Source organism: Lissotriton vulgaris, chromosome 2_1, assembly GCF_964263255.1.
Source record: "Lissotriton vulgaris chromosome 2_1, aLisVul1.2, whole genome shotgun sequence".
NCBI lineage: Eukaryota > Metazoa > Chordata > Amphibia > Caudata > Salamandridae > Lissotriton > Lissotriton vulgaris.
In genome coordinates this window covers 1391063993-1391087170 of record NC_141687.1, presented here as the reverse complement: position 1 = coordinate 1391087170, position 23178 = coordinate 1391063993, and the positions used below count along the sequence as shown (strand labels likewise).

General features: G+C 48.3%; 1 protein-coding gene across 23 annotated transcripts in view; it reads left to right on the top strand.

Annotated features, from left to right (window-relative positions):
- Window positions 1–23178, top strand: part of BIN1 (bridging integrator 1) — a 556732-nt gene that overhangs the window by 341450 nt on the left and 192104 nt on the right. For 14 of the 23 annotated variants that reach the window (XM_086957127.1, XM_086957145.1, XM_086957140.1 and 11 more), the window contains one exon: window positions 12923–12967. The exons of the other annotated variants lie outside the window; for them this stretch is intronic. In XM_086957127.1, the coding sequence (XP_086813253.1) occupies window positions 12923–12967 (45 nt within the window). The remainder of the gene's footprint in view (window positions 1–12922; window positions 12968–23178) is intronic. 23 annotated transcript variants of the gene reach the window in all.

The window sequence follows — 23178 nt, the reverse complement described above, 5'->3', positions numbered from 1 at the left end:
AGAGTCGTTTTTGGCCCATAGGTACGGGGGCAGGGTGTCGAGCAAGGACAGGTCAGCATCAGTTATAGAATACATATGTCGTGCGGGGCAGCATCTGGACATGCTCGGGTTGTCGTATAGGATGACTCGGACTCCATCTGGGGAACACCTAATGGTAGCTCGGAAATGTTTTAGTAAATCAATACCCATAATGGCGTCGGGGGAGTTGGAGGAGAGCAGAAATGTTGTGTCAGTTGGGTTGTTTCCTAAGTCGAAGGGGATAGGTGCAGACAGGGGATTAGTGGAGGGCGTTCCATCGAAACCTATCGATGTAATGTGTGAGCCAGACAAGGGTGCCCTTGGAATCAGTCGTTTTGATAACACTCTACGTGTCGCCCCACTGTCTACCAAGAATGGAGACTTTGTACCCAGGACCTTAGCGGTGACGTAAGGACCTTGCTGGTCAACACAGAGCTCGACTGGATCCCTCCCTTGCCCCTGGCAGTCCTATGCAAAGTCGGGGGCGTTCTCACTGTCAAATAGTTGGTACTGGTTCTGTCGGGGACGGTCAAACGTGTTCGGTCTTCCTGGTCTGTCGCTGTTGGTGTCATTTGTGTATCCTCGCCCCTGCCCTCTAGTCCTGGGGCCATTCGTCATATCCCTCTTCTCTTTATTTTTAATTAGTTCCAGAAGAACCGGACATTGAGACTTCCAATGCCCGAATCCTTTGCAAAATGCACACTGATTATCCTCTATGTCCCTACGTCCAGAGTAGGGAGTGGGAGTGCGATCCTTCGGGGGTGGATTTCTAGGAGCGGCTGATTGGTAGTTCCCCCTGTGGGGTTCTCTTCTGACCGCCACCCCTTGTATCTGGGCTATCATCACCCTTTCTTTCAAATCTTTCTTCTTTCTCTCGGATGCCCTATCTTTCTCGTTCTTTTGGTGTTCGTAGTACTGAGCCATCTGAAGGATAGCTGCGGGTTTGGAGGCCCCCCAACTACTCTCGCTCGTCTGTAATTTTTGGGAGACTTCTGGTGATAGCCCCTTTACGTAATTTTGCACGAATAGGTGTTGTCCGGTTGCAGTGGTCATGTCTTGGCCACTGTAGTCGGAGAACACCGTCTCAAATCGGGAGAAGTATTCTGATACGTCTTCCTGGGGTTTCTGATGGCAAGCCGTGACTATCGACCAATCTACCTTTTTCTCTGGGATCAATGTCTGTAGCTTCTGAACTATTTTGTCCGGGAGTTCCAGTATGTCTTTTACTGGTTTCTTTCCGGGTTCCCGCCGTCTATCTAGCTCACTGAGTTGATTCCAGGTATGGCCGAACAGATCTGTGTGGTCGGTTTTCCGGATTTGCTTCCACACATCCGCCGGCAGACATAATCCGAAAAACAAGTCAATGTCCGCTAGAGTCATTATCGTTGAACCCAAGGCTGTGCCTAATTCGGTATAAAATGCTGTCTGGTTCTCTCTTAAATCAGGCAGGGTTTGCCGAAAAGTTAAAATATCCTGTCGATCCCATGGTTGATAAACCCAATTGTACACAACCCTCCCTTTTGCATCTGCGTGGTTGATATCGTCGTTCGTTCCCTGACCTCTTGGGGGAACCCAGTAGGGGGCGGCTTCTCTGATAGGCATCATAGTGTTGGCTACTTCTGATGAGGACCCAGCCGTTTCAGGGACTGTTATCTTAACCTCTGGTTTCTGTTCCGTGAGGTGGCGGAAGACCTCAAGCGTTTGCATGAAGAGGTCCGCCACATCGTGCTCAGTCCCATCTCCAACATCGACCTTCCTATATAAAGTTGTCAGTTTAGCAGGACCCTGATTCTGATACCTATCCTCATATGCGTTCAGGGTGTGGTAGCTGAATCGTAGAATGAAATGCCGTCTGTGGCTACCGGCATGTGAATTGTGCATATCCATCGTATATTCTTCGCTTTCCTTCCGTTCTACCAGTGTCTTTGCTATCTTGTCAATCCCATCCCGCTCATCTTTGCTCAACCTATTTGGTCTGGCTGGTGGCTGTTGGTTGGTCTCGAGTTCGTCTGATGTTGTTACTAATGCGGCCGGTGCGGAGGCCGCGAGGGCCGGGGCACTAGCGCTAAGGTCACTCTCGTTCGCACTCAGAACTGGCAGGTGCTGTACTAGAGGCTGGCAGGGGGCATATGGGGGGGGGGCATGTAGATAATCGGAGGACCTAGCAGTAACTCGTCGTTCGCCCGTTGTTTGGAGGGCAGCTCAGGGTAGAGCATAGAGGGGGTCCTAACAGGGCATTGGCCTGCCGACCCTGACTCTTGCTTTTGTCTAGCTTCCTCTCTCCCTTTTATTTCTTCTTCTAGTTTCTTAGCGGCCAGGTGGGCTGCCTTTCGTAACTCTTTCCCTATTTTTGCTTCTTCTCTTTTCTTTCGTCGTTCTGCTTCTTTGCGCCACATGCCGATACTATCGAGCATGGTGGGCGTTGTCTTATTTTTCCGAAGGGCTGCTTCTAACGTTTCTATTTTATGATCATCAAAGGAACCTATCAGTGGCCACTGACTTTCGGGGTCCTTCTTTGTATATTTATGCCATAACTTACTATAAGCTACAGCGACTAGTCCATGCTTAGTGAACATGTCCTTATTAGGGGTGCCTTCCAATGGAGCTGGATGGTTCATCTCTAATAAGCAGGTCCGGGCTGTACCAACTACCAATCAGTGGGGAGAAGACAGGCATGACAGATTACAGCGGGGGACAAAGGTCCGCACTACCTATCCTTCACTGCTCGCAAAGACTAGACAGAGTATTTCTGTTCTCCGTTATTTGCAAGCAGAGAATATCTCAAAAGCACTATACTGCAAACAATCTATGTTCAGCAATCAATCAGTGGGGAGAAAAATAGGCACGACGGGTTACAACGGGGGACAAAAGTCTGCGTTACCTACCCTTCACTTGTCTGCAAAGGGAGACCGAATATTTCTATTCCTCCCCGTTTGTAGTCAGCGAATGTCTCAAGGAGCAACCGGGTATCTCAGGTATTGAATCTAACGAACCAGAGAACCCATGGGTCCAACAATCAATCAGTGGGGAGAAGAGATAGGCACGACGGGTTACAATGGGGGACAAAGGTCCGCATTACCTACCCTTCACTATCTGCAAAGGGAGACAGAATATTTCTATTCCTCCCCGTTTGTAGGTAGCGAATATCTCAAAGAGCGAAAAAACAAATACTAGTATTTCAATTAGTCAAACAATCAATCAATTCGTAATTCGTCGTGTTTCACGACCTTAGCCGGACCGCATGGACAGTTTCTCGTCTTCCGTTTCCAGCGCCCGATCGTCCTCTATTTTCTGTTGTTACTGCGGCACTCCTGATGGTTCCCAGTCAGGACCGTAGATCACTCGAGAGAGGTCTGCTCGGAATCAGTGAAGTTCGGATGACCGGCTGCCAGACGAGGGTCTATCGGGCAGGTGCACTTCCGATCGTTGCAGTCGTTCACTCTGTCGTCGGGACCTCTCCCACTGGATCCACGTGTCGCTGATGGGCCCCACGTTTGGGACGCCAATTGTTGAAAGTAAAAAATGGTCAGGCGGTTGGGTCGACGACTCTCAAGTATTTGCCTGGCGTTAAACGCCTCTAATACCATACAGGGGATATCAAACAAAGAGGCAGGCGCTGGAGACAGGAAGACAGGAAACAAGTTTTATTCCGACGGAGCAGAACACGTCAGATCGGACAACAAGGTATCATTTCAAGGTGCTCTAACAGCCTCTCTGAGGCCTGGCCTCTTATACACTGGTTTATGGCATGTGACCATTCTTTATTACAATAAAGACACTGTGAAGCAAGGAAAAGACATCCCCGGAATCCCCGTTTCCGGCCCATTCCCACATGTAGCTACAGTAGAGGTCCTCACTCATATACAATAGGAGGGAGCTATTCACGCAGCTGGGTGTTCCGCCCATTCTTTAGAATGTGTGCGCCTGATCGGATCTCAGGGGGTGGGGAGGCCATGATCAATAGTAGCTCCTTTGAAGAGGGGCGACTTCATACAGTAGGGGGGCAATAAACTGTATCCTCCGGCTAGGTGATGACCTGGGATCCGTGCAGACAATCGGGCTCAGAGGAAGGGGTCATCAAAGGAGAGATTTCATGAAAGGAAGGGTCGGCGTGGACAATCGAGCGTAGAGGAAGGGTTTATCAAAAGAGGGGTTTTCATGAGTGAAAGGAGGTGTTGGTCAGGCGCGGGGTGTGACTCTCAGGGACAGAGTCACGCGGAAGGGGAGGGTTTATGACTTGTGCATGTGAGAGCGGGGGCAGCCAGAGTGCGTGGGGGATGCTTGCAGGGTCAGGGGAGTGCGCTAGCGATCGATCGTGAACAGGGAGACCATGGTACCTAAAAAATGGCTGCCGTGCATATTCGTGCGTGAGTCTGGGGAATGGGCAAGATGGCGCAGATGATGTTCAGTTCGCAAACTAAAATTCCACACGTGGCCCGGCATCATCGCCCGGCACCGGGTGACCCTGCCTTTTTAACTAATCATCCAACTCTGGAGAGCCTGGTCATTCAGGCCTCCATGTCCCAAAGTGCTTTTCCTACTGCCCCGCCTGATAAGGAATCGAAACGGCTGGAGCAATTTGGCAAAAGGTTTTTTTCCTCTGCCAGCCTGGGGCTACGGTCGGTCAATACCGCCTGCCTGTTGGGGCGCTACTCTCACACGGTGTGGGACACAGTGGCGCAGGCACTGCCCCAGTGCCCAGAAGAGGTTCGGCCTGTCCTTTCCTAAGCTGTTAACGAGGGAAAGGATGCCGCTAAGTTCGTCATTCAGTGTGGGCTGCACACCGCGGCCTCTTTAGGGAAAGCGATCTCCACAACAGTGGCCCTACGTCACCATGCCTGGCTGCGGTCCACTGGGTTTTCGAGGGATGTCTAGAGTTCCCTCATGGACATGCCTTTTGGTTGTACTGGACTGTTCGGCGATAAGGCAGACAGTGCGCTGGAGCGTTTGAAGGACTCTCGGGCTACGGCCAAGTCCTTGGGTCTCTCCACCACATGGCCGGCCACGTCTACCTTTCGTTTCTTTTGTGGCCACGGAAGGGGCGCCCTGCACATTAGTTCAGCCAGAAGCCTGCGCAGAACCAAAATCACTGCGGGCGTGGAGGCCGCCGTGGAGGCCGCCGTGGTGGCGCAGTGGGCCAACGGGCGGGTCAGTCCACCTCTGCTCCCGTGGCATCCACCTCAAAGCCTTTCTAGTCCGAGCTTTGGGGTGCATCCCACGCCAGTGGGCTGCAGGATTCAACATCACCTTCCCCTCTGGTGCTCTGTCACTTTGGACAGGTGGGTGCTGCAAATTGTCCAGAGGGGTTACTCCCTTCCCTTCGAGTCTGCTCCCCCCAGCCATGCCACCTCAGGTCCACCGCATGTCAGGGGATCACTTTGCGCTTCTCCAACAGGAAGTTACGGCCCTCCTGGGCAAGGGGGCCATTAAGCGCGTTCCTGGTCCAGAAGTAGGGTATGGTTGTTATTCCTACTACTTTCTGGTCCCAAAGAAGGACAAAGGGTGTCTGTGCCCCATCTTGGACTTCAGGAATGTCAATCACTTCCTATGGAAGGAGAAGTTCAAGATGTTAATTCTGGCTCAGGTCTTGGCTGCCTTCGACCCTGGAGACTGGATGGTAGCGTTGGACTTGCAGGACACCTATTTTCATATCTTCTTCCTGCTGGCCCACCGGCATTACCTGCGGTTCACGGTAGCCCAGGAGCATTTTCAGTTCGCTGTGCTCCCCTTCTGCCTTACCAGCGCCCCTCGGGTGTTCACGAAAGTGATGGCGGTAGTCGCAGCACATCTGCGCAGGTCAGGAGTGTCAGTCTTCCCCTACCTCGACAACTGGCTGTTGAAGGCGGGCTCGCCCCAGACAGTTGTCACCCACTTTCAGACTACGGCCGACCTCCTGCATTTGCTGGGGTTCGCCATCAACGTGCCAAAGTCTCACCCGAGTCCCTCTCAGAAGCTCCCCTTCATCGGAGTGGTTCTGGATTCGACGCAGTTTCGTGTTTATCCTCCCGAGCAGCGAGTCCGGGATATTCAGGCTATGATTCTGATCTTTCAGCCTCTATCTTGGGTTGACCCCCCGGCTCCTGGGCCTGATTGCTTCCTGCATCCTGCTAGTGCAACATGCCAGATGGCATATGCGGGCTCTGCAGTGGGACCTGAAGTTTCAGTGGGCACAGGATCTGGGCAACCTGTCCGATCACGTCCAGATCTTGGAGGGCACTGCACGTCGATTGCAGTGATGGCTCACTAATCGCGATTGGGTCAATGGCAGATCCCTCTCCCTTCCCCAACTGGAGCACACAGTGGTGACGGATGCATCCCTCCATGGATGGGGGTGCCACTTGGGAGAGGCGGAGATCAGAGGCCTCTGATCTCCAGCCGAGTCCCGGCTCCATATCCATCTTTTGGAGCTTCGGGCGATCCGACTTACACTGAAGACATTCCTTCCCTCTGTCCGGGGAAGTGTGGTGTAGGTGTTCACGGACACCACTGCCATGTGGTACTGCAACAAACAGAGCGGGGTGGAGTCGTGGACCCTATGTCAGGAGGCTCTGCGCCTCTGGACATGGCTAGACCAGAAAGGCATTACCTTCGTGGTTTAACACCTGACAGGTTCTCTGAACGCCAGGGCGGATGAACTCAGCCACAGGTGCATGATGGATCACGAATGGCGTGTGAACTCTCACCTGGTTCTAGGTCTCTTTCTGCCGTGAGGAGAAGCTTGGTTAGATCTATTCACCACCGAAGAGAATGCGCAATGTCATCAGTTCTGCGTGTTGGAATTTCCAAGGCGTCACTCGCTCGGTGACGCTTTTCATCGCGAGTGGAGTTGCGGTCTGTTGTACGCCTTTCTGCCTATACCACTTCTGCCCAGAGTGCTGAAGAGGATTCGGCGCGACCGGGCCCAAGTCATCCTTGTGGCTCCGGATTGGGCACGAAGATTCTGGTATCCCAAGGTACTTAACATGGTGATCAATCCCCTAATGCGACTGCCTCTTCGGGAGGAGCTTCTGTCGCAGCAGCAGGGGACGGTCCTCCACCCGAACCTGTTCAGCCTCCACCTCCCTGCGTGGAGATTGAGCGGCGACAGTTGACAGCTTTCGATCTTCCTCCTGAAGTCTGTGATGTCATTCTGGCAGCCAGGCGTCGCTCCACTAAAACGGTATACGCCTGTAGGTGGAACAAGTTTGTGGCATGGTGCACAGCTAAATCCAGTAAATGTAAATCCAGTACTTGTATAATGCACAAATCACCCCCGAATGGGTATCTCGGCGCTAGGAGCCTGTGGGAAGATTAAGCGAGGCATTGCCCAGAGTTGCATGGTGCATCGTGATCGCCCTGGCCTCAGCGCCACACCTTTCCCCTCAAAGCTGTGGACCCCCTTTCTGCCCCTCTTTCTGAAGTCCTTCTGTTTCTTCTTTCTTTGGCCCTGCAGGGCTCTGCTCTGGGCACTATCAAAGGTTATCTTTCGGCCATCTCTGCCTGTCTACAGCTTCCAGATCAGCCTTTTCTTTTTAAGTCCCTGGTTGTTAACCGTTTTCTGAGAGGCATTACGCACACGTTTCCTCCCGTGCCGTTCATCATGCCTCAGTGGGACATAAACCTTGTCTTGGCATATCTGATGTGTGCTCCCTTTGAGCCCCTTCATAACTGTCCTTTGCGTCTTCTCACTGTCAAGACTGCTTTCCTGGTAGCTATCACCTCTGTCAGAAGAGTGAGTGAGCTCGAGGCTTTTTCTTCTAAACCTCCTTTCCTTTCTGTTCATCCGGACAAGGTGGTTTTAAGGACCCGTCCTTTCTTGCCAAAGGTTTTCACGCCCTTTCACATCGGGCAGACCATCACTTTGCCCACCTTCTTTCCATCTCCGCATCCTTCAAAAGAGGAAGAGAGGCTCCACCGTCTGGACCCAAAACGTGTGCTCTCGTTCTATCTAAAGCGCACACAACAGTTCCGGGTGGATGACCAACTCTTTGTTGGCTATGTGGGCACCAAAAAAGGTTGGGCATGCACAAACGGACCATCTCTCGGTGGGTTGTTGGCTAAGAAGGAGCTTCCTATGGGGCTGCATGCCCATTCTACCAGGGCAACGGCAGCCAATACTGCCTTGTGACGCGGCGTTCCTTTGCAGGACATTTGTCAGGCAGCTACGTGGGCCTCGCTTCACACGTTTACCAAGCATTACTGCCTTGACAGTCAAGTCCGGAGAGACAGCTTCTTTGGCTGTTCTGTTCTCCGTGACTTTTTATTCGCAGACCCCCCACCTGGGTTGGTATTGCTGTGGTATCTATTCTAAGGTAAGGAATCTATCACTAATGTGTCTCTTTCAGCTGCACAAGTTACTACTTGTGTAACAATATATCTGTAAGAGACATTAGTTAGTGATAGATTCCTTACCACCCCACCCATCCTCCCCGTTCTGCGAACTGATTTCTAGGGTTAAGGTGATCCCTTTCAGGGCCCTAGTTTCATGGCACCAGTGGTCAGTTTCTTGCATGGCTCTGCTTTCCTGGTGTAGAAATTCGTGTACAGAACTGACGTCAGCGCGCATGCGTGGCGCCCAAGTAGGCTCTGTGATGTCATCTAGGCGCTTTCGACGTCAGCGACTGAGGCGGAGCCGCACAACGCCATCTACCGATGTGCATGGGTACTGCTGACGAAAAACTTTCCGTATCCAGTCTGACGCCTGGGGATATTCTAAGGTACGGAATCTATCACTAACTAATGTCTCTTACAGATATATCGTTACACAAGTAGTAACTTGTGCATCAGTGAGTGCGTATGTAGTAACTGGTATTGGCGTGTGTATGGTTTTGAAAATGGTAGTCTGTATTTTACAGTGGGTGAATCAAAGGTTATATTAGATTGTGAGGAGGTGCCTCAGATTTTCACATGGATGAGGTCATCAGTGATGTCATTTGAGATGTCATCAGTGATGTCACTGACCATGTCATGAATGATGTAATATGTGACGTCATGAGCAGTGCATTGCGGGTGCGCGAGTTATAGTTAGCTGAACTAACTGTAACGGTCCAGCTAACTCTAATGTCCCTGAAACCTATGGTTTTTTCAGTGAATTTCGAAGGTTTTTTTAAATGCTAATTTCTAACTATAACGTACCTGAAACCTATGTTTTTTCAGTGAATTCCAATGGTTTTTTAAATGCTAATTTCTAACTAGGACATCCATATTAAGTCCCCTTGAATCCTGAATGTCCCTGGTGGCCAAGTAGCCCACCAGGTACATCCTGTAGGCACCACAGACCTGCGTTTCAGAGAGGTGTTCTGAGGCAAGCCCCTTTTTACAACACGCTGCAAACGTGGCTTCTGGCGCATTGCTGCTCAGAGGATGAAGTCCACTTGTGTCTTGAGGTCCTCAGGGCACAAGAGGACCTCATCCCCCCCCACCAGAAGTGCACCAGAAGCCGTGTTTGCAGAGTGGTGTAAAAAGGGTGTGGCCTCATGACACCTCTCTGCAACACAGCCCTGTGGCATTTACAAGAGGTACCTGGTGGACTAGTTGGCCCCCAGGGAACCCGAAGGATTGAAGGGTAATTAATCCCTGACTTAAAATGTGCGACAGGGAATGTTTGCACTGTGGTGCAGGGAGGGGAGCGGGGCCTATGGCGTATTTTAAGTTGGGTTATTAAGTCTCCTTGAATCCTGAGGGTCCCTGAGGGCCAACTCGCCCACCAGCTACATCCAGTAAGCACCACAGAGCTGGGTTGCAGAGTGGTATAAAAAGGGAGCGTGGCCTTGGACCACCACTCTGCAACGCAGCTCCCTGGTGCTTACCGGAGGTACCTGGTGGGCTAGTTCGCCCCCAAGGACCCTTAGGATTGAAGGGGACTTAATCCTCCAACTAAAAAAGCGCCACAGGGCGCATTTGCATGCTTGTCAAATCAGGCCATGCCCCCTCCCTGCACCACTGTGTAAACTCGCCCCTGGTGCGTTGTAAATTGGGGGATTAAATCCCTTTGACTCCTGAGGGTCCGTTGGGTCTAACTAGTCCACCAGGTACCTCCACTAAGCACCACAGAGCTGCGTTGCAGAGAGGTGTAAAAAGGGGCATGGCCGTGGACCACCTCCCTGCAAGGCAGCCATGTGGCGCATACTGGTGGTACCTGGTGGGCTAGTTGACCCCCAGTATTGAAGGGGAATTTATTCCCCAACGTAAACTGCGCCCAGGGCGCGTTTGCGGAGTGTTGCTGGGAGGGGGCAGGGCCTCCGGCACGATGCCAGTCTTTTTTTTTTTTTATTTCTTTTTTTAGAAAGGGGCTGTGTGGCCCCCCTTTTTCCTTTTTCGGGCCCTGGGGACCCCATCCCCCAGGGCCTGACCCCTTTTTAAAAAAAAAAAAATCTGAATGGGAAGGGGGTTGCGTGCACCCCCCTCCCGTGGCCAATCCCAGCCCGGGGACCCCATTCCCTGGGGCATGGCCACATATATTTAACTTTTTAAGGGGGGGGCTGCATGGCCCCCCTCCTGAGGCCTCTATTGGCCCCGGGGACCCCATCCCCTGGGGAAGGCCTTTATTTTTAAAAGTATTTATTTATTTTTGGGGGGAGGGCCACTTCCAGCCCCAGGGACCCCATCCCCCGGGGCCGCCCCTATCCGTTGGTGACCGTGGGGGGAGCCCCAATGCTCCCACAGTCCCTCTGGCTTCCTGTTGACAAGCAGCTCCCCTTTTGGAAAAGCAATCTGCTTCCAAAATCCAAACCAGAGTTTGCAGTGACAGGGCGGGACCTGTTGTTGCAAAAAAAAACAGTGTCCCGGGGGTGGGTACCCCGGGAACCTGCAGAAGCTGGCCCTGGGGGGTGGCGGTCCCCAGGGCCATTGAGTGCTCCTTCGGGGCTCGGGGGTTGATAACGGACACCCCATTTTACATTTGTAATGCCCCGGGGAGGTGGCGATCCCCGGGGCGTGTGGGGGGGCTCGAGCCCCCCCCCCCCCATACAAGTTTAATAATTATTTAAAATAGAAGCCCCAGGGGGTGGCAGGCTGCGGGGGCGGTGTGCCCCAATGAATATTTGAGAAAAGCCACGAGGGTTTTGGTCCCCGGGGCTTGGGGTGGGAGCCTTTGAGACCCCCCCACAAATTAAACTAGGCCAGGGGAGGCTGTCCGTGGGTCTTGAGGGGGGCCTTGGAGTCCTCCCCCCCCCCCCCTCCACAAATTAAACAAGCCCCGGGAAAGTGACGGTCCCCGGGGTGCGGGGCCCGATAATATTTTTTCACAGTGCCCCTGGGACCTGGCCCACCCGGGGGCTTCAAGTAAATGAAGCGCGGGAGCCTGCGCTTCATTTTTAAAAAACATTTCAGTGGGATTCGTGACCCAAGCGCAAATTTCGCTGAAATGTAAAATAAAAAAAGGCTTTTTTGGGCCATGGGGGTCCTTGTGGACCCCCTGAACAGGCCTAGGGGATCAAGGTGTTTCTACGCTGCCCCCTTCTTTTTTTTTTTTCACCTTTGTTTTACTGTTTTCTTGTGACTCGGTTCTACTGAATCACAAGATGGCTGCCAACATTTCCTGATTTGGAGTGTTGGCAGCAAATCACAGTGAAGCTCTTGCTCCGGAGGGGTCGCGACTCCACCGCGTCCCTAGATATCGAAACTTTCTTTTTCAAATTTCTCAGGACCTACTGAACGGATGTACACCATTTTTAACAAAAAAGGTCTCTTTCTGAACCAAGGGCTAATTTTTTGCGAAATGTGGTGTAATTCCGTTCAGCAGTTCGGGCTGTAGCCGTGTCTAAAGTTTCCGACGGAAAATTACATGAGAAAAACAAGTTTTGGGACCCCCCCTTTTTTCTCGGCCCCCGCTTGTCGAATCACCCCGAAAGTTTCAAGACAGGAGCTGACTGGAGCGGGCCACTAGTTTTGGAAATTTTGCGAAGATTCGTCAACCGGCGCCAACGATATTAAGAAAACAAAAAACGCTTTTCCTGTGGAAACTAGGTCCTAACTATAACTACCTATAGCGACCGCCAGTAGGTAATATATATATAAATATATCAAGATATGGAAAAGGCTTACCTGAATTAAGGTGGTTTTGGGGGATATAAAAGTAACTTTAATCATAATAAAAGCCAACTATTTGTGTATTTTAATGTTTTTAACTTTTGCATGTATATTTAAACACACGGGGAGAGGGACGTCAACACACGCACAGATAAGACACCAATGAAAAAGGGGATTTGGAGGGGTTAGAGGGTGAAGTTACATAAATGCTAAGTGGAGGTCAAAATTTATCAAAAGTTGTTTTGGTCAAAAATGACTTAGTAGAAAAATTATGTATTTATGCAAGGTGTTTTTAAAAGTAATGTTTTCAAAAGATGTTTTGGAAAACGATGTTATTACCTGGAACTGTTTGCTGTTATGGAATCGCAGACTTGGATGCACCATGACCCCCAGACGTTGAACTAAGAGTTGATCCTTTCCACAGCGAAACATTCGCTGGTAATATAAAATATTTGAACAAATAATATTACATGTATTTATTTTCTTTGCTAAAAGAATCTTAACCTCCACAATCAACCAAGATACTCAAGAGCATGCCTCGAATTAATTTTTTTTAAATATATTGAAAATCCTGGCTGATGTCTTGGTTGGACGTGAACAATTAATTGAACTTCTGAAAGCCACTTTTTATTTGTTGATGTCATACACGATGTGGTCCGAGATGGTTGCACTGTTACTTCCCTTTGTCTGTGAATTGGTTGACCTTCGAAGCACATATATGCTATCATTAAAGAAGGCATGCACAGTAGAGAAGCAAGGATGAGCAGGTGAGTGCGGTTTTTGTTGAAGATGCTTCCAGTGAATTACTCCTGAAATCTAGACTCTGCTGCATTGAGAGAAAAAAAGAAAATGAATCTCTATCCTGGTGTCTTACGTGCTCGCCCCATCCCCACAGAAAGAAAAACAAACTCTTCTCGAGACTACGGCTAAAGAGGAGCAGGTAGTGTCCCACCACGCATCGTGCAAGGCTGTGAAAACTAACAAGAGTTGTGTTTTAACCCTTTGAATGGAATGAACGTTAGTGCATGATTTGTGGTTTTTACAGATTTGGAGGGCTCGGACTGAGGGAGGCAAACCGAAGCTGTAGAAAAGCTAGTGCATTATTCTTATATAACCACCAGTTTTGTTTGTTGGTTTTGGATTGTTAACTAAACAATGGTATTGAAATAGATGAAGTGCGTGAGTTAAGGGGAGACTAGGAATAGAAAGAGTTGGTGTGCCTTTGGAACTTTTCCATCGCCTCCTTTTGTTTTATCGATGCTCTTTGTCATTCATTGGGCAGATAGAATAACTGTAATGGCCAGCCTCCTTCCAAAACACATACCCTCAGGGATGAACTTGCCACTGGCCCACCATCTTCTCTGCAGTGTGGGTCTCGAAGACTCATCCTTTGTAAATGCCGCTCTGCCGGCAAGGGTGGGAACAGTAATAGTAGATGTGGAGGGGCTCTCCAACTAATGCCCTGACACACTTACGCACACTTACTATAGTAGAGTCCTAAAGCTGCACTAGATAGCCAATGTGCCAGCATTACCTCACAACATTTTAGTTTTAGTAGCTAAACTTTAGTAGTAAAGGGTTGGCTTAAAAATATGAAATTAAATTAATTCATTGTAATCTGTTTAATGGTAAGCCCCATGCATCAACGAAGGCCAAGTTTTGTGCCACTTTGTGTATGTTTATGTACAATAATACTTACATTTATCATTTTTAAAGATTGAGCTAGCCAGGAACACTTTTAACAGTGGCAATTATACCCTAGGAAGGGTTGGCTTAAAAATATGAAATTAAATTAATTCATTGTAATCTGTTTAATGGTAAGCCCCATGCATCAACGAAGGCCAAGTTTTGTGCCACTTTGTGTATGTTTATGTACAATAATACTTACATGTATCATTTTTAACCCCTTCGAGGCTAATGACGAGCTGGCCTCGTCATGGCGCTTACCTGCCGTGCGCGGATGACAAGGCCAGCTCGTCATAAAACAATAAAAAAGAATAAAACCCAGCGCAGGACGGGAAAACGCCTAGCAGCCATGGGGTTAAAGATTGAGCTAGCCAGGAACACTTTTAACAGTGGCAATTATACCTTAGGCTTCTCAGTCCACTAAAGTGCTAATATTTCTTGTAGAATCGAGGATTATTGTATTAGTAATTATTGCTGAAGTTTATTAGAACTCCCGAGCATTGCATCCGGCTCCTGGGTGCTACAGTAATTGATAATGACCCCTACACAAATGATAGGCTAAGTTGCAGGTCAGGGTCTATAACGATGAGAGTTTTAGCAACCAGCATAAGCTTCGACCAAAAGGGCTTCAAACATCATATATTTCTTTTTATTTTTTATTGACATTGTTTTCTTGCCCGGACCAGGCCTTGATGGGAATGGATCGCTGTATATAAAAAAAACAATTGTAATAGATAGGAAGTAGATGTACTGCCCTCCAGAGGAGGCATGTTTCTATGTTTTGTGTTTCAGAGTTTTTGTGGCTTTAAAACGTAGAGCCTTTGGTTGCTGCTAAAGCAAGCCCTATTGGGACATTCCACCCTTGAAGATGGAATGTTCTAAACTACTCGTGGACAAACGGAAAGACCAGCATTGGAACAAATGGAGAAACGGGTCTATACCAGCCATAATAAGACCTCTTCCACTCAGTCTCCAGAGAAGTCCACAACAATACTAGTCTGCTAACGACGTGATAAAATACGAGGATTCACAAATTGGTTGTAAATTTTAAATGTCAGTTGCTCAAGTGCTCATAGGTGAAGATTTTCAGATAAAAAAGTGCCAAACCAAAGCGGATCTCAAATTTACTAAGGTGGTAAAACCACTTCCAGCTAATGATAATCGAAAGGTCTGAGACCCGCGTCTCAGTGGCTAAAGATTGAATATCTTTAAAGTTACAGCAACAGTTTCAGAATCTCAGTGAACCGTGAACCTTTTTGGCGACAGCTGCACTCTATTTAAGAACATGTCCTTCCTTAGTTCTTAGCTCGGATATTCTTGGTTTACAGATGACAGAAGTAAGCACTGTGGGGAAGAGTACTTGAGAAATCGGTGACTGTCCAAGAAATTACATCTTTAGGCAAACCCGTTCACTGAAGAATGAGAGGGTTACAAAGGTATACCTTGGTGCAGTAACATGTCATAGATCTGCAAAGCCCACAATCTGTCTATATAGATTATCACAAAGAGCACAGTCAGTCTGTGAAACATAACATAAAAGTAACTGAATATGTTAAAAGCAATTAATATGCTTGTGACTGACTTCATTCAATCTTCCTTCAGTCTGATTAGTGAGAACGCTTTCAATAGAGTCCTGACCAGGGTTGGATTGGTAACGCGGGCACTCGGGAAATGGCCAAAGGGCCGGTAGCCGAGTTCTAGCTGTGGGCTGCTTTTTTGGGCAGCCTGGGTGCTGTCTGTGCTGTTAGGATGCCGCCAGCGGCCCAGTGGGTGCCTGAGTGGCCTTTCTGGAGGCAGATGGGCAGAGGCATCACTCCCTTTCTCTCGCTGGGCCGGTCCATTAATTTATACTGATTAAGTGGGGTCAGAGGACCAGAGCAGAAGTGTTCTCACTTGCATTCATGTATGGCTCAGCAGTGCGAACTCATCTGTGCATTGTTTTTATCTAAGTGAAGTTAATGAAACATGTCCCCCTCCCCCTTTCTTTGCAAAAAAACTTCGCTGAAGCACTGTTTTGCGGAAAGGTAATTCGCAAATGTGGGCCTCTTTTTTCTGGCATGCCTGGGCCGATGTTTTTATCCCAATCCAGCCCCGATCCTGACGTTGAATGACCAACACAGCTTCCAATAAGGGCCGGCTATTCTGCCTTTGCCACCCTGATACCATTCATTCCAGAGGAGACTTGACAGACTTGAGAGGCCGAACAACATTTTCTCAAAACTGGGATAGAAAACAGGAGAGAAACATCTGAAAATCAGCCTTCTACAGCAAACTCCGATGTAACCTTGTATCTCGGGCTGCATGGTGGTTTGTGCTGAGGATATTTCATTTTGCTGAAGCATTTGGAAAGTCTGGGATCCCATGAGTCCCCACTGCAGTGCCAGAAAGAGGCTGAGTAATATGTATTTATTCCTGTGCACAGGTGTGTGACATGGAGTTGATGTCCAGCTCATAGTTCAAATCCATTCCCAGCTGGCACTGCGGCTCACATCCCTGGCCCACACAGGTTCTCTGGAATGGCTCTCGCATTTTCTCATCACAGCAGCCAAGCTGTTAAAGGGCTGCACAGACCGCACACAGTGTATCCGCGCCTCCACCCTAAACAAAAACGGAAAGCCATATTTTGTGCTACATCAATGCTTTTCACTCATCAGGTCTGAAATCGCAGTGCTGTGAGCTCAGTGCTGCTCAGAGTAAAGAGAATTTGTTTTTTGATAATTCAAAAAATATTTCCTTTTGAGAGTTTGTTTGTATTGCACTTCTATTGCTGTTGGAGGGTTTCTCTTCACCTACTATGGCTGCCACGGTAAATGTGATGTGTGGGCTGGCGAGGGAAAACTCCCAACAATGCTGCCATTCCATTGGCTGGGAGGGTTACCTTTTGGGGGTTTTCCTGCTCACAGTTGTCTATCTTCCATGTCCATTTGCTGCCCGATTAGTCTCTCTTCAGCATCCACACAGAGAAGTCTCCTCTCAATCTTCCTTCTGGGGGGTCGCATTGCAACAAATCCTCAAACTTCTGTGATGACTTTCTTGCCACAATTGCTTCCAATCCCTGCAGACTGCTGTCATGGGGGGCAGGAGCTCACGCATCATCGAAGGTTTGTGGCATTCATGAAGGAATCAGAGTATTTAAGACATAGAAAAAGTCTTGATTCATTTTCTATTTGTATGAAAATGAAGTTTGTCTCTGAAAACTCAAAGCATAATGCAGTTTATTTGCACAAAGTCGCCTAAAAGGCTTCCCTCTGCCGTCGTAAATATTTATGAGCCGTAGGAGCTCTTTGGCCCACTGCCTGGATCTGATTAGTCAATTGCGCTATAGTTCTAGTGCCTACCACCAGGCAAAGATGAGGCAGGAATACTTCTGTACCCTCACCCACATATTCCTAATACAGGCACAAATACACCACTAGCCACTGATTCCCAAAAGACACTTTCTGCAAAGGAGGCATGTGGAACAGAGCAGGATTCAGGTCCCAACCGGCATGCAGTCACCTCCCCGCCAAACAAATTTCCCATCACACCCCCATTACCGCAGTTTTCCCTGCTGTTCCTGCCAAATTGCCCATGATCACATTTGAAGTTTGAGCCAGAGACACCTGTTGCTATGCTTTCCTGCAAGCAGTAATGGGATTCAGTTGAGTTATTCCGGGGATACGCCCAACCCAGCAAGAAATCAAACGGGGCTTTGATTTACTACAATGTGACCGACCATGTGCAAAATGACCAAAGTTGTACTTAGGCATTGATGAGCATTGAAAAGGACATGCGCAATGTCGCACAAACGCTGAGCTATTTGATGCTCGAATGATATCTGGAAAGGTTAAACCGGCAAACCACCTTACTAATTAGCAAAACCTACCACCCACAAAGAAACGTACCGACGACATCAAGTTGAAGTTCTATACGCTGAAACCTGCAAAAGAAAGAAATGTGTTCCTAGGGAGACCATTGTGGTGGCAGGAACAACGTCATGACAGAAAAATATAAGGACCAATTTGTTGTGAATGTTCAAATCCCATTACATCTCCAGTGTCATCTAAACTAAATATGTAATGTAATGTCATTTTATTTTTGTAAAACGTGGCTTACACTCCACGGAGCATCTTGGCGCTGACCACTCGTGTCTGGGAGGTGTTTGGCCAGGGAACTAGTGAGACACTGGTAAGACAATATTCGGTCACTCTAGGGAAAGGGTTTAGACTAGGGCTAAACTGGCTGTGTCTGTAAGTTTAAAAATCCATGTCTTTAGAGCCTTTCGGAAAAGGTTCCCTGACGGGATCTGGCGTAGTTGGAGTGGTAGTTTATTCCAGGCCCTAGCACCCAGCACTCCAAGGGATTTTCCTCCTTTCGTAGCTAGTCTAAATTTGGGAGTAACCAGCTGGTTCAGGTTGGAAGATCTGAGTGAACGAGAAGGCACATATCTTCCAAACCTTTTTGACAGGTAGGTAGCACCCAGCTGGTAATAGGACCTGAAGGTGATTACTAGGATTTTGAATAGTACCCTTTTTTGGATGGGCAGCCAGTGCAGGATCTTGAGTGCAGCTGATGCAGATGACTTCCTGGGCCATCTCAGCACAAGGCGGGCGGTGGCATTCTGGACCATCTGCAGTCTATGCAGTACTGCTTTACTGGAGCCTGCATATGGAATTAAAGAGTCCACACACACAACCCTCGAAAGTCCTATCCATTTTTTCTTTAGACTAGAGCAGGTGCAGGCACTGATTAATCTTCACCCTCCAGCCTAGGTTTGTTTTAAAACATTTTCTATAGGGGTTTCAACTCGAATTATGTGCATATAACCTCCCTACCTTGTGGATGCCTACAGGTTTGAGTTCAAGCTTGCATTATTTCCGTTTAAACTGCGGGAACAAGGAATCATCTATGCCTGTGGGGTGAAATGATTTAAAAAGATGAAATATTCCCAGCTCACACCGCCGTGCAGTATCACAGATAAAATGTTAGATCTAGATTTGCAGTGGAAGTCTGATTTTATAGACTCTTCTCCAATGCTTTCATTCATAGTTTTGAAAAGGCATAAGAGATCAGTTTGACAAATCCAATCTGACGTGTACTTATTTAGAAAATTGTTCGGTAAGCTATATTTTTATACATTCACATTGATACTGTTTGGCGTTTTTTATTTATTTATTTTTTTTGGTTGGGGAGGGAGGTTGGCTAAGAAAGATTTTGCAAAAGTACTAGTGGTTTTCCTCCATCCATCTGCCAGGATATGCCACGACCTTGCCTGTCTGCATCTCCCTTGATAAGCAGTTTGTAACTTTATCTGCCAACTTTGTTCTTTTCCCCATCTCTCCTTACCTTCCTTCCATTGTCCCTCTTAATAACATCCATTTCAGCTCTGTCTCAGACCATGCTTGTGCCGGCCACAGAACGCCTGCTACACAAACATGCACACAGGAGCAGGAAGGATTGATTGCTGACTGGAAATTGGAGGCATAGATCGCTGGAGTCGGTGGCAGTAATTATCAGTGCTCAACAGATTCCCGCCCATCCCCCCTAATGATGGTGTGGAGTAGGAGGAGGGACAGCGGGTACTGTTGGTTGCTGTGCAAAGTGCATGCATACGCCAGATTTTGTTGCAACCGGGGGAGTTCTCAGGCTGAATGGCAGTAACCGCGTCGTCCTACCTTTGGGAGCCAAGGCAGAGCACAACGTGCAGCTGTGCAGCCTGCATGTCCCGAGCATTCCTGGCGTCCAGCTGCCCTCGGTTGCCCTGTGGTCATAGCCCCCTATTAATCAATATGCCCAGCATTGAAGGCAAAGAAATACTGGTGTGCCACCTATTCTTACGGAGCTGGTGAAGTGAGCTGCTTCATATGCAGCACAAGATTGGATTATGGTAGGATACTGGCATTGTGACGTTTCTGTGGTGGTGGTAGTGGTGGTGGTGGCGGCGGTCTGGGCAAGAAATTAAAGATTGTCACTTGTATTTTCTGTATACTGAGGAACTATAACAATAAAAGGCAGCCTTGGCCAGTTAAGTGTAATAGATGGATGTTCAGGGTTAGATAAGAACCCAGAGGTGGATGAAACCAGGTCCACACCATCTCCCCTGGTGGAATCAATTATAGAGTTTGTGAGGAAGCACTTGAAGTATTTCATCCAAAATGAGAAAAGAAAATCCATCCCTCGCATCTCCAGTTCCATTGATTTCTTTCCCTCCACAGTCAGATACGAAGACTGAAGAGCTACATCCGGCACAATCCCTGCTCGATCAATATGGAGATATAGAAGGACATAGGAACCAGGTTGCCCTCCTCTCAACTAATCCAAAAACACACAAGATTTGTTCCTTAAGGCTTATCTCTTCTCTAATGTGGACGTAGACTAATTTTCTCCTTATATCTACGTAAATTACTCCTTCAAATTTTTGTAAGGTAGTATCAAACCACTTCCTTCGCCTATTTTTCTATCTAAAAAACTGTTTCTTTTGTCAAATGACTGTCAGAATCCATCCATTAATATTTAGATGGGTCACCTTGGCATATTTACCAAAAAACAAACCCATCCATGTATTTTAATGTTCCAAAAGTGAAAAAATAGTGAAAAAAGCAAAATGGCACCTCACGTGCGCACCACCAGTTGAGCTTTGCTGATTGGTACTCACCAGTTATGCTCACTTTTATCATCATCTGCAACCATTTTGCTGAAACTCATAAGTGTCCCCCAAAAAAGTGATCAAATGATTCAAAAACACACCCTATGTGTTTTATGAGACTACCACCACAAAAACAAGACCCAAAATAGTAAAAAAGCTGAAGTAAGCCGCACAGATTTACCAATTTTATTCTTTCCTTGTGCGCTTACTCAGAAATTTAAAACCGGTTGCATACATGCAAAGTTGGTTTGCATGTATGCAACCGGTTTTAAATTTCTGACGGCTGCTCCTCATCCAGTCGACAACTGCCTTCATTCCTTCATGGAGGTTGATTTTGGGAGTGTGTGGGTCCTTGTTGAGGGAGAGGATGAGCTGGGTGTCATCGGTGTAGTAGATCTTGTTGAGGTTGTGATGGCGGGCCTCTAGTGCGAGGGGGGCCATGTAGACGTTGAACAGCGGCGGGCTGAGGGATGAGCCCTGGGGGACGCCGCAGATGTCAGTGGCTTCGGTTCGGAAGGGTGGGAGGCGGTCACTCTTGGTTCTGCCGGTGAGGAAGGACGTGGTCCAGTCAAGGGCCTTTTCTTGGATTCCGGCTTCTAGGAGGCGTGTCTTTAGGGCTTGATCTATCACCGTTATTTAGCTCACTGCATCACCCCAGTTCAGAACCTGGCTATATGCAAATTAGTCTGACACAGTGCCTCATGGGAACAGGGCAGACCAAACTACCAAGCCAATTCTTCACCGGAAAGGAGACAAGCTTCCGGGGACCGGTTTCTGGCATTTCAGCCGTCGTCGGCCAGGCTTGCTTGAATCCTGGTGGTGCAGTGAGCAAGGGACTCATGTCTGAGTATACCCTGCCACACTTGTGGTGGCCAAAAACGATTCAAAAAGGGGGTGGTGATGAACAGAGTGTCTGAATTAAGCAGACCACTCTTACCCAGTCAAGAGATCAGGGCTTGATCCATCACCGTTATTTAGCTCACTGCATCACCCCAGTTCAGAACCTGGCTATATGCAAATTAGTCTGACCCAGTGCCTCATGGGAACAGGGCAGACCAAACTACCAAGCCAATTCTTCACCGGAAAGGAGACAAGCTTCCGGGGACCGGTTTCTGGCATTTCAGCCGTCGTCGGCCCGGCTTGCTTGAATCCTGGTGGTGCAGTGAGCAAGGGACTCATGTCTGAGTATACCCTGCCACACTTGTGGTGGCCAAAAACGATTCAAAAAGGGGGTGGTGATGAACAGAGTGTCAGAATTAAGCAGACCACTCTTACCCAGTCAAGAGATCAGGGCTTGATCCATCACCGTTATTTAGCTCACTGCATCACCCCAGTTCAGAACCTGGCTATATGCAAATTAGTCTGACCCTGGCCCAGTGCATCATGGGAACAGGGCAGACCAAACTACCAAGCCAATTCTTATACTGGGAAGGAAACAAGCTTCCGGGAACCCGTTTCTGGCATTTCAGCCGTCTTCGGCCCGGCTTGCTTGAATCCTGATGGTGCAATGAGCAAGGGACTCACATCTGAGTATACCCTTCCACGCTTATGGTGGACAAACAACCGCACCCACTGCCTGAACTTAGGTCCGAAGCCGAATCTGGACAACAGTCCTTCGAGGAAGGGCCAATGTACCGCGTCAAACGCCTTTTCGGCGTCCAGGGATAAAAACAGGTGGGGGTCCCACCTAGCACGTACCTCCATCAACCAATTAGGAGTCCTTCTAAGATTGTCTGGTGGCCCTATCGGTAGGAAACCCGTCTGGTCCAAATGGACCAGGTCGAGAGCTAAGATTGTTGCGAGGAGTTTAACCTCCACGTTCAGAAGCGATATAGGGCGGTACAACGCGCAGTCCTCCGGGGGTTTACCTGCCTTATATATCGGGACAATTGTGGCCATGCGTAAGTCAGGCAGCAGCATACCCTCCTGTGCTGCTCCCTCAAACAGTACTTGGGAAAACCTTGTGAGCACAAGGTGATTGACCTGAGCACTCCTGTGTGCTTAAATGAGCAATAGGGTAATCCAAAGGTAATGTTCCAAAAGTTTTATTCACTTTTTCACATTAAATGTTTTCACCGTGAATATCCAAGGTACTCCTCGAAAATGCATACTGTAGCAATCTTTTCATTTATATAGACTGTTCCAAAAGATTCAAATGCAAATAACATCAGATGCGTGTAACTTCACCCCGATGCATTTCGAGCCGGGAGGCTCTTCGTCAGGGGGTATATATGACTGTGGAATAAGTAAAAGGAAACTCTGTCAGGAGCCGGAAGTGTTAAAAAATAAGTTTACACCGTCTAAAGTAAAAAGTGCAAGTGCCACGAAACTTAAAAGTATAAGATTGTGTGCCCATGATCTTCCATAAGATCGAGGAAATGTGCCCAAATGTTAATCAAAAGAAAACGAGATGGGTCCGAGGGATGATAGATTGTGCAAGGAGATCCGAAGTGAGTTGGAGGTCGCCGTTTCAAATAACTATAAGTGATACATCTACCACCGTAAAGCAGAAATTATAGAATGGTGCGAGCCAGACGTCTATTCACCGTGACTAATGTAAACAGACTATGCGGGCGTGTTAAGAATCAAGTGGCCAGGAGTTCTTACCGGTTGTTACATGTAGAGACAGCTGTTCTGACAGGTAACGGCTGACGGACGCCCTCCGTGAAGGTGATTAGAAAGGCCGCGAGTGCGTTTAAGTGGCGTGTCAAGAGCCAAGAAAAGCGGACTGAAGGTGCAGAGAGTGTAGTAAAAATAAACGAGAGACCAAAGCGGACTGGGAGTAAAGTGTACATAGACATAAACGAAAGCCGAAGTAAACCGAGCCTAAAGGGGTGTGG